A 12,121-nucleotide genomic window follows, 5' to 3' on the forward strand; every position below is an offset into this window, starting at 1 on the left:
AGGAACAAATGGAGTGATGTAGTTGGCTGAAAAGGACTGAGGCAAAAACTGAAAAAAAAACTACAGTAACAAAAAAAAGTGAGAAAGAAGGGCAACGTGGAGTGACATACCTATTGGTCGGAGGTTGAAGCTAGCGAACTCCAAGGCAATTGTTTATGAGGGCACTACGCAGAAAACGTCGTCTCCAAAGCAATTTTTCGTGATAAATTCTTGAAATCAGCATGCTTCCATGCGTTGTTTTGCAAAGCAAAAATAAAAAACTGCTGAAACGTTATTTATCTTTAAAAAAACCTTAATCATCACGAAGGTAAGTTCGCTTGCTAACTAGGTTTTTATGTTTAATGTAATGTTAAGTAAAGGACACTTGAGGCAACATCTTGATGGAGCAGCTTCTATAAATCTCTGAATTCTTTAGAGTATTGTTACAGTTGATTTTAGAGTTTAGTTACAGATTGGTTGCAAGTCTAGCTCAGTTTTGTTTTTGCGATCGTTCAGACACAAAAGCATCTCACTTAACTGTTCACCGGTTTATTTTGAGTCATTCAAGTGAACTCGCAATCATTTTTATAATAACTAAAAATGGTTTTGCCAATTTTACCGCATCGCCCTTTACTCGTCACCGCTGTAGTCTCTTTAACTCCAGCGCTTTTCTTCTTGTAGTTTTTTTGTTTAAGTCAAGGCCAGAAACAGTGGGCGCTCCTTGCGGCGTTGGCAACGCTGGCCAGGCCCGTCGTCAGAATGAGCGTTCACATCCCACGGCCATGGTCGCAAGTTTCTGGTCGCAGCGGCGAATCCCCTCAGCACGGACGTGATGACTGAGCAACGAGACCAAATCTTGGCCGATTTTCAGGTGAGGGAACGTGCGTCACAGGACGCCGATTCGTAGGCCTGCACCGGGCTTCACGTCTTCTTGGGAGCTCGCCGTTCCTCCAGGGGCGAACGCACTCGAAGTCTCCACGGGCTTGAGGGGTTCAAGGATTCGGCTGACGCGCTTGCGAGAACGCGACCCTGGTGCCCGGAGAACTTCAAAGCGCAGCGTCACTGCGAAGTTGGCACCTCGCGGGCTGTAATCGGTCGCCAGCAAGCGCCTCATGTTCTTCATAAACGCGGAGGCTTATTTCCGACTTATCGCTTGTTGTGTGTGCAACTTGACGCACGGTTCATTCGATTGATAAACCGTACAGCGAGGTCGTGAACGCCGACGTGGTCACTTCTTTTTGTTGTGAGCAGTTACAACAGCGGTTGTTGTATGTGGACACGAAAAAACAACCTGACGCCACTCTTGCGCAATCGAGGGCTTTTTCTCGGACCTTGAGCTCGAAAATCAGCTGTCGCTGACACCTTCCCTTTGTTCCGTACGACTACAGTGGCACCAGCTGTAAATCGCATGCGATTCCTTTCCCGGATGACACTCGAAACGCCCGGACAATGTTCTCGGTGATCACCTGCACACTGCGTTTTTCCGAATGCCGCTTCTTTTCGTGCGACGGAATTCTTAGGCGTCAGATTGCTTCTGCGAGCATCGCCTGTCGTCGGAATATCTCGTCATCGCATGAAACGGTGGGGCGGACTCATGTGTACCCCGTAGACTGAGCAGTCGAGCGGTAGACGAATTTAATGAATCGCGACATTGAGTAAGAATTGAACCAAGGACAAAAGGCCCGGCGTGATTCTAGGGCAGGCTGTGGTGTTGCTGACTCTGGCTTTCGCGGAGGACGTTGGCTCATTGTATTTTCTAATCGGTACCTTGGTTGAAGTTTAGACAGTCTATCTTGAAGGCAGTGCGTAAGCGCTGTCAGTAATGTTGTCCTTATCTGATAAAATATAACTTTAGATAGGCGTTTAGGTCCCCCAATGCATAGCTATCTTACTGGGCTAAAAAAGTAGGAAAAAAAAAGACTAGTCAAGAAGCTGTAGGGTCATGTTGATGACCTTGCAAACCAGTGTGGATTTCGCAAACTGCAGCTGTAAATGCATGTATGTTTCCTGGACTTTCAGCAGAAGGGCAATTGCATTGACAGAAGTTCAGAAATCGCAAAAAAAATAAAAAAAAAGTCTTCATCCGTGTAATCTTCGCCACATGTTTTGACAAACTGTTTCAATACAAGCCAACTCAGCAGTATCTTCGTTACTTGGGAAATGTGCTTGTTGTGTTTCACTGACGCATTTGGTTTGGGATGCTTGCATTCACCCAAAGTGGTTTGTTTTGGTACATGACACTTAAGCATGATTGATGCTCCTGGTGAGAGCCGTCACAGATATACAAAACACTTCCACTTGAATTGCATATTGATACCAGGTCATTTTTGTAGGGACATCAAATCGAAAGACCTAATGATTTAGCAGGCTGTTGGGTCATGCTATCTGGTATCGATTCATGGTGGTAGTTGATGCGAACATTTTATAGCACCTTAACAGGTACATAGAAACTCGAAACAATGAGTACCTGCTTCAACTTAAGTTTCATTTAGAAAGTGCTTATATACACTGATGTAAAAAGGAAACAAAAAAAAACCCTTAACGAATAAGATATCAGATATCGCATCAACGATGCCAGTTACTTGTTACCATCCTACCAACCCTCTTGTTATTTTACTTTTTTTCTTGTAATCAAAATTTGTAGTTTGTTTACACTGACTGTAACAAAGCTTAAGAACTCTGTAGTGGGTTATTTCTCCAGCATCTTCTAGTGCGTCATTTTCTCCAGCTCCTGTCTGATCAAACGCCGCTCATGATAGGAGTTCATGCTTTGCCTCGACTGTCACTATTGCGCACTGTCGCCTAGTGTTGTCCAATAAACACCATTACGGTACTGAACAATCACGCTGCGTTTGAGGTGCTGTGTAGTCATCAAAGGGATGATGTGCAGTCGCTGTCGGGGCTGTGCTGTTTTTTAATGCTATGGCTGTCGTTTTCGATTCTATCTCATGCTGCATGGTCCATAGACGTATTCCTCCGCTTTCAACCGCTGGAATGGTGACAGCTTCACTTAAAGACACTCTTTTGTTGTTTAAGTTTCTTTCGCGAACAAGGTTGTTACAGCAGGAAAAAAAATCGCAATTAAAACAGCTCAATAAATGTCCCACATCACTAGGATGGCTGTGGCAACAAGGCAGCAGAAGCAAAGTACATCTAAAAAAAAAGTATCATACAAAGAAAAAAATAGTGACATGCTTAACGAAGCATATTCAAAATATAAACATTAGAAAGTGTGCTCAATTTCATAAGTACCTCAAATAAAATGCATATGCTCTGCAAACGAGAAACTTAATGTCTAAAAAAAATGGCTGTTGTACATACCATCTTTCAGAGTGCAGGTCTTGGTGCACAGAGGGATTTGATTGCAGGGTAGCTGAACTGTATATATAACCATGACTTTTTACCGTATCAAATCTAAGAGTGATTAGTGCATTCATGCAGCAAGTTTACTTTAATTAAACTTAGTGCATTCATGCAGCAAGCTTACTTTAATTAAACTAATTTACCATACATACGTGCGTTCATCATGTGGAAATTTGTTCGACCTTACACGTCAGTTAAGTGTGTATGGCGCATTGGAGTTGAACCAGGAAGCAGTGTCTGTTTTTTTTGGCACTTGAAAACTGAGTATTATGTCTTCAATTCGCGTGGCAGTGGCATATAAGCCATTGCATGAAACATAAGTGATATAAAAAGGACAGCACTTCACTAGGCACACAAGAAACGTTGTCTCCTTTGCTCAAATGCTTTTGGCGCGCATTTTACATTTTGCTGTACATGGTTCTTGTTGCATTGTTACGGTGGCAAATGCATCAGATAAAAAAATCACTGAACTTGTGCTCAGAAAAGCAGCCGACATGCGCGTACAGTGACGATGGTAAGCACTGGCCTCTTACGTCTATAAAGCACTGGCTATTCAAACACTAGCTTTGAAATGTTTCAGAATATTCACAGATGGTCACGCAATTTCTAAATGTGCTCCACCATGCGTGTCATGCGTTGAATTCAGTTAAAACAGTTGGAAACACTCCAGAAGCTTTCAATAAATTCAGCACTGCTTGTGTGGAGTGATTACACATTTTAAGTTTCAGCTTATGAAAACTTGTTCACAGTAAAAGAAGTGTCATTATTGAAATAGTAATGGCACAACTGTCTATTTTATTATTATTATTATCATCACCATTATTATTATGAGAAAGTCTTGAGCTTCTTAGATTTTAGGAAAGCATGCAAGTGTCAAAGCATTTTACACAACTTACTACGACTTGTAGCGTAGTAATTATTTTCTGAGAACTGCATTTCTTTTTCTATATCTAGGAATTGGATGCAGTGTTATTTATTGGCTAGCTCCACTTACGCATTCTCTGCAGTTGCTGTCGTTAGAGCACATTGAATTCATGCAGTACTCAAATTTATATTTTAACGAGTAATGTCATTGCATCCAACCTTCATTCCACATGAACATAATTCAATTTTGGCGTAATGTGCAGTAACAATAATCATAAATTGAGTCGTGCATGTCGCACATACGGTGCATGAACAAATAAAATTGTTAGCTGGCATAGATGAATGAGCATCACTTACAGTCTCATCTTCCTGGCTTTGCAAGATAGGCTTGTAGCTCTACCAGGAATGTTATTGAACAGTTGGAAGCATGAGCAAGCTAGGAACGTTTGAGTGGTCATTTGTACAGTTTTGACATTACTACACTGTCACATTTTCACAAGAAAGTATTTTTATACTGGTAACACACCCAACCTCAAAACTAAAATTGGCCTCGTTGTGTAGTGGCTTTTCTCGTGGCAATGTGTGGGTGCAGTATGGACCTTGCAGAACGAGCAGGAGAGCACCCAGATTTCTTTTAGCCACTATGTTGGTGTAGATTTTAAAAGAAAAAAATCTTCTGAATTGTGTAACTTAACAATATCTTGCTCGAAAAAGTTAACCCTCAATGCCTGTTGGCTGTAAATGTAATGAAACTGAGACTCTCATGTTAATGGTGTGGGCCTAGTGAGTTTAATTGGCGTTGAAATATGACGGAATTGGTCATGTGGGATCTGTAACTGTTGCTCCGGGTGAACCCTAGACGCTCACCAGATTTTCTGTTTCATGGGGTATTTTAATGCTTTCGTATTTACTAATTTCTCGCTTTCGCTTTGCTAACTGGTTTCATGCTTCCTGTGCTTTGCTAAGAAAATACGGTGCTCCCACATACTCGTGGCCTTGCATTCTACAAGTTATGGCTTCCGAGATGTCGCACGCAAGCCGCGCACTTGCTACATCGAAGGCCATGTACAGATCATGTAGTTTTCTAAGATTACTGCCAAATGGCTCTCGTGTCTCACACAGTTCCTCCAGAATCCAATTTACCAATTTTCTCAATCAGAACATGAAATAAACGCTTTATTCACTATTTGCAATGAAGCATGCAGATATGCAGCCTATTTTTTTTGCTCCCACTTCTTATTCTACAAAAGCAGGCCATCGTTGCTGCTGCTAAAACATGGCACCATGTACAGATCTCCCCATACTCTGGGAATGTCCCCTGTGGTGGTGGAGAGTACCAGCTGTGGTAGCTTAGCTGTCAGATTGGTGCGCTCTTTCTGATTACTGGCCACAGCCAGTGCACCATAATGGGAGTGAAATGCAAATGAAATCGTTTACTCATGCTTACACACGCATAAAATAACCCCAAGTGGTCACTTCAGTTCATACTGCCCGACTATGGCATACTTATTGTTGGTTTAGTACATAAGACCGCTGAATTTAATCATTTAAGGCCTGAAATATGAAAAAGCTGAAGTGAATAAAAATTTTCTCATTTTCTAGCTTTAAATAGCAACCTTTAAATAATTCTGTAGTTAAATTACATAATTTGCAGCTTTAATGCATACTTTCATGTATGTCACAAGTTTTCCATATGCCACAGAAGTGAGGACCTAGCAACAAAAACACACTTCAGAACCTCTTGGGTTCGTACACGCCAAATAAACAAAATTATTGAAGATAGAATTTACATCACATAGGCGAGGAAGAACGCAGAAGTGAGAGCTGTTGCACGTGATTTGCACTCTATGCCATCAGCTACAAAACAATTGTTCTAGTTCTAGAATAAAATACCTTAGACGAGATGCCACTGATTTTTATGCTGAAAGCTACGTTTCTGGTGAGTACTCGACAGCAGGCAATAAAGTTAGCAAGCCTTTCGGAACTTACTTGCTCGAGGTTTTCATGTACGTCGGGAATTCGCGACACTCAGCAGTAAAAGGTCAATCTTGCTGCCGGGGACCGTGGCTTTGTGCTGTTTGGCTTCGAGCTTTGGCTTTGTACTTGATTGCCGCACATTTGGCGCAAGCAATCAGTTAATTTTGCTTGACAGGCAAGCGAGATGATGAGAAAAAGGGGGCGGGCTAGTTTTTTGTTACAAATGGAGGAGAAAGAATGCAACCGGGTGACAGCTAGCCTGCTGACATGTGTGCAACATAGCACTGAATGGCAGAGTGGCCGATACTAGTAGCGCAGTGCACCATTCCCTGAAAAAACCCTGAGCATTGATTTTAAGCTACGCCGTACCACAGTATCTGAAGGGGAGATGGGAAGCCCGTAGAGCAGCATGTAATTGCTTTAATTGGTGAGCTGCGATTGAGGAGCACTTTAAAAAAAAGTAATAAAGAAGTGTTGTAAAACCTGATTGGTCTGCTACAATGAGCAAGCTGGTGTTTGTTTCATTCTGGCCAGGCCTGCACCGGACTTGAAGATGTGGGGGAGTGTTTCATGTTCCTGGAGCAGGCCAACTGGAACCTTCTGGTGAGTAGATGTATCTGGACCATTAGTTATTTCTCGTGAAAACCAGTTATGTTTCGCTCAATGGCTGTAGTAGCCTCTTGCCAACTGTGAGGTTACGAGTTTTGTTCCCCTTCGCAGCATTATCCTAGTCGTTCGAGGGGGGGGGATGGAAACTCAAAAGTGCGAATGAGTTGTAGCCAATCAAAATTTTCTCGTATCCTCATTTGTGGAGTTTCTTGGATCTTTTGTATTGCACTCATATTGCCATGCATATATTGTTTTGCGCACTGTGCTGGCAAGTGTTTTCACAGGACTTTCGTTGTACGGAACATGCCTGCTGTGTCTGAAATTTCTTGAATACTGTGACTAATAATGTAACAGTGGGGACACTGTACTAATGGTGGGAAGAGTTCTGTGCACTTTAGAAGCTGTTTATTACGAAGCTGAGGCTTATCTTCACTTCAAACGATAAGAGTCATCTGGCATGCACTTCCTGTTTTGAAAAGTACTAGGAAGGCAATATGTTATTGTTTTTCTACATTGCATGATGAGAGCTACGACTTATTATTGTTCTGAAGATAACAGAATAAGTCCTAATAAAAGGGGCATATAATTTTCTGCCGTGTATAATCTTAAATGTACCTATTCTCGCTCTCTAGAATAGGTGGTATGCATGTGACATCAGCGTATGCTGTTTCGTTGTACGATTTGAAGTTTTAGCTTTGCTTCTGGGAATCAGCAGACAATGAACAAGTCGACATGGCACAGCTTTTGACCATGCTAACTGTAAAACAGTATGGTGACCTCAATGACATGAGTGTATACACAAGAAGCCGTGTAAAGATTGTTGGAAATCTTGGATAGCTACAAATCACACACGTCAACATCACTGTTGCAAGAGGCTTTTTGTGTTCTGGGCATACATTTGCAGGATGAGCAGTTCATCTGCCTTTCTGCTTGCAACTCAGACTCCTCTATGTCACTTGGCACAATGTAAAGTACCCCTGTAAAAACATTTGTTCAGTACAGTTGAACCCCTTTATGAGAGGCACCGATATAAGGGCAAATGGGTATAAGAAACACCAGTGTGCCTACAGTAAAATACGGGTTGATACTGAAACGCATACGTGGTACCCTGCTTATAAGAAACATCTCTATAAAAGATGAAAATTGCTGCTCTTATAAATAGGTTCGACTGTAACAACCTTTTTATTTTGAGAACTAGTGTTGTTCAATTTATTGAAGCATGTGACAACAGTAAGTAATTACCATTAGTCTTTGGTTATAATAAACCATTTATGAGTGGATTAGAGTAGCGTAGCTTCATACATAGGTGTCATAGGCTCTGATCAAAGAAAGTCAAGGGAGTAGGATACTTTAGGCATTTTCAACTATGTAATTGTAGTTACAGCAACTATATGTCTTGTATTAGCGCCTAGTGTAATTAGCCACGTTTTATTTCTTTTAAAAGTAATGAACGATTCACAGCGCATGTGCAAGATCATTACAGGCTACGAGCATTATGAATTAAGCAAAAAGAACTATTTCTTATCGTTAGAGTTTGAATTGGATACACTGAACATGCTATTTAACATGGCAGCTCCTCTAATGAAGTGGCAGTGTGTAGGTGCACTCTGTACATTAGAATTGAGTGGACCCTCATTGTTATTTTGTATAGTGTTCAATTTATTGAAGCTAAATTTCCAAGTTGACACAAAAATTTGTACACCACGACTCTATAGGATAGAAATGGAATATGGAAGCTGCAGGCAACTGCATTTTTCTATTCTTCTCGTGGTGGGCGCTCACTTTGTAGTCTTAAAAGCTCGCACTCTATTTTGAAGATTCTAATAAGGCTAAAGCAGCATTGTGGATTGTCAAATTTGCGGGGCTTCAAAATTTGCAGGATGCGGTACACAACGCACTGCCTCGGGAAACACAGTCACTGCCATCGGAAGAGGACTCTGTCCAGCGAATCCAGCTCATCTACCGGGACCGGGCGGTGGCCCTGACGCTACCGCGACAGGGGCTCACATGCGGTGAGTTTATAACTCCCACTGATTGCATACCCCTGCACTTGGTATTTACACACTAATAAGTCAACATTATTTTCGCCGGTCACCAAGATGCTATGGTTTACAAACCAGAAAAGTCGTTGAACGCACCTTGAGCAAGCTGCTAAGTTACTGTCTTATCAGTGAAGTTGGTTCTTTCAGTAAAGGCTCAACTCTTATCTCAACTAAAACTGAGTGCTCATCTTCATAACAATAATGCCCAGCATATTGGTAGCGGGTATATTTAAAAAAAATTAATATTAACAGAGCAAGTTTCAGCCCTTCACCTCCGTGTAATAAAAAGGTACCGTAAAGAGAAACTACGACTCAAATTGATTGAACGGCATCTGAGAACACAAATGCCATATGTTTCATTATCATAAGTTTATATTAGTGAAAAAAATCAATGTTTGAATTTTGTTCTTGAATTTCGAGTTGAAATATTCACGCATGCTGTCAAACCTTTCAAATCATATATTTCGCACTTTTGTGACGTGGGCTCGATGAAATTTTCTCAGAAACGCCGTTCCCTAGCTTTATGGCACCCACTGATGACTATGTACTTTATTTTTATCTATTAGAAGTTACGTAGGACTTAGTAGATGCTCTCAAAATCTATGACATCATGGTGTTTTGGGCAGGAATCTCAGAGTGGTGTCTCCACCTGCATGTTCCTTTCGCTCATTTTCTCGCTTACCAAGCATCGTGTAGTGGTAAGAGGGATGTTTACAGTATTGTGAAAGTGTAATTTACTAGTACACGAAGAATCTTTCTTGCTCTTTAGTATCTGTTTAACTGTGCAAAACTGCAATAGCAAGCTGCTGTCTTCCTGAGCCACGTTGGCACTGCCCTAACCATGGATGTTTGTGCCGCCTTTCTCATCCAGGTGATGTGCGGCAATTGATTGCACAGGAAACGTGCGTCCCACCGTGTCGCCAGTCGCTGATGGGATGGGACCACGTCACAGATGAGGTGGGTTGTGTTGCATGGAAATGGTGTAGACCAGGGTGTTAGAACAAAATGTTTTTCGTTTCGATCCAGAGACAAAAGTTTCGTTTCTGTTTTTGAAGGAAAAGAAAAAAACTTTCCACAACGGTTCGTAACGGTTTCTTAATAATAATAACTAACAAAATATTCAATATTAGAAGTACTCACTGAAAAATAACAAATAAACTAACAAACAAAAGTGTATTAATAAGCGTAAGGGTTTTACGCCAGAAAGCGACGATATGATTGAGGGAAGCCGCAAAAAATTTGGAAGCAAGCCTACAACAAAAACTCTATATTTATTTTCCCTCAAGTTTGAATCCCCAATTTTTGTCAAGAGGGTGCACACGATTTCAGAAGCAGCCAAACATCGAGTGTACTTTCCGAATAGCGAGAGACTGCTGCTTTGACAAAACAAACTTCAATGCCGAAAATGCTCTCTCCACGCTGACTTGTTTGGCTGGCACACCAAGGGTCACTTGTGCTAACATGTATAGCTCCGGTTGGCGCTCTTTGCACTTGTCCCAAAATATCAACACATTCGTGCTTCTTGGAAGGCGCGGCTGCTTGTCCAGCATTTACGGTAAGCGTGCCATCTCCGCTGATACTGGCTCACTTGTCAAATGTGATTGAGCTCCAACTACACCATTCTTTGTTCTCAAAAAAGGTCTCGATGGCATCTTATGGTTTCTCTGAAGCTGACTAGCGGTGCTCTCTGGAATGCAGCTTCTACACTGATTCTCCTGAAGGCCTGTAATGCACTTCCAGGTTTTGCGTACTTTCATTCTTGCTCATGATATTTTTCTTGAGCTAATTAGAAATTTGTAGAGCAGACTCAATGCTTTGTGTCAAGAGTGTTAGCATAATCTCAGAAGGAGCCCACCATCAGCGCGACTGCTGTTCTGATTAAACTGCAGTGCGGATAATGTCTTCACCACGAAGGCCTGTGTGAGAGGCGCACAAAATTCCATTTGTAATAATACAAAGAGCTCTGGTTGTGACTTTTTTAGCTTTCCCCAATATTTCATCATCTTTACTTTGGGATATCTGTTGGAAATGCGCACTGATTCTGTACCCTGAGTTATGCTTTGATGCTCACGCTGCATGACCTCGGTTTTTTCATTTCGCCAAGTTTTCCCGTGAACTGAAACACGGTAAAAAATATTTAGTTTTGACTCCGGAACAAAATAATACGTGATATTCGGATTACGTTTTTATTCTCGTTAAAAATATCGTTTTATTTTCGTCTCAGTTTTCGTTCCGTTCCGACACTCAGGTGTAGACAGTGTGTGGTCTTGTAGAATGTAGGATAGCGAAGGAAGCCAGCCTTGTAGCCCTAGTGCGTCCATCGTTGAGGGTTTTCACATCATCTGCACGGGCCCAGATACTGCTATCATGAGCGAAGGAGAACTGCATGCTATCAGAGAGTGGAACATTGCTTTTACTTGATTGAAATGTATAAAGCAAGATGTATTTTAGTTCAGGACTTTCTTTCACATTCTCTTCGTAGAGTTTTGTTCGAAAGCTTTACAAAATTTGCCTTCATTTTTTTTCTGTACTTATCAATGTGCTGGCAAAAAAAAAATACTCATAAATTTTGAAAGATAGCCTAAGAAAATTGTTTTCTCGCTCCTTGTTCATTTCGAAAGACAGCTTCTTTCATTAAATAGAAGCCATCGTGCGAGTGCAATGAAAAAACACTACACACGAAAAGGAATACAGTCGAACACCTTTAAAAGGGGCACTGCTATTAGAGACAAATGGGTATAAGAGACACCAGTGTACCTAGTAGACCTGTGTGCCGATATCAAAATTGCCGGCGGTAGCTTGTCAACGGCTTGGGATCTACCGGATCGGCGGCGGCGCGGGTAGGGGGGAGAGGGTATGATCACATTTCAAGAGCTGGTGAAAATAGCGACTTGTTCTTTGAATTTGGAAAAAAAAAAAATCTTTCTCCAAAAGGGCGAAGCACTTCAAGTGACAGCAGCATGTCTTAATGTTATTTATTTTCAAATACTGCTCTTTCGGTTTTCGAGACATAGCAGGTGTAAACAAAAATGTTCTACACCTTCAAATATACAATTTAACAAAATACATGTTATAGTACATATTAAATGGTAATCTGCTACTATCTATCAAGAGAGAGGTATATAACAGCTGCATCTTGCCGATAGTTACCGACGGAGCAGAAACATGGAGACTTAGAAAGAGGGTTCAGCTTAAATTGAGGACGATGCAGCGAGCGATGGAAAGGAAAATGATAGGTGTAACCTTAAGAGACAAAGGGAGCAGGGTGGGTCGGGGAACAAATCGGG

At 41.5% G+C, this 12,121-nt stretch overlaps 1 protein-coding gene across 1 annotated transcript in view; it reads left to right on the forward strand.

Annotated features, from left to right (window-relative positions):
* Nucleotides 1–692: 692 nt before the first annotated feature.
* Nucleotides 693–12,121, forward strand: part of LOC119180606 (FAS-associated factor 1) — a 63,753-nt gene continuing 52,324 nt past the window's right edge. The window contains exons 1-4 of the mRNA XM_075875929.1: nt 693–850; nt 6,718–6,786; nt 8,672–8,804; nt 9,706–9,791. Of these exons, the coding sequence (XP_075732044.1) occupies nt 812–850; nt 6,718–6,786; nt 8,672–8,804; nt 9,706–9,791 (327 nt within the window). The 5' untranslated portion in view covers nt 693–811. The remainder of the gene's footprint in view (nt 851–6,717; nt 6,787–8,671; nt 8,805–9,705; nt 9,792–12,121) is intronic.

Source organism: Rhipicephalus microplus, chromosome 10, assembly GCF_043290135.1.
Source record: "Rhipicephalus microplus isolate Deutch F79 chromosome 10, USDA_Rmic, whole genome shotgun sequence".
Classification (NCBI taxonomy): Eukaryota; Metazoa; Arthropoda; class Arachnida; order Ixodida; family Ixodidae; genus Rhipicephalus; species Rhipicephalus microplus.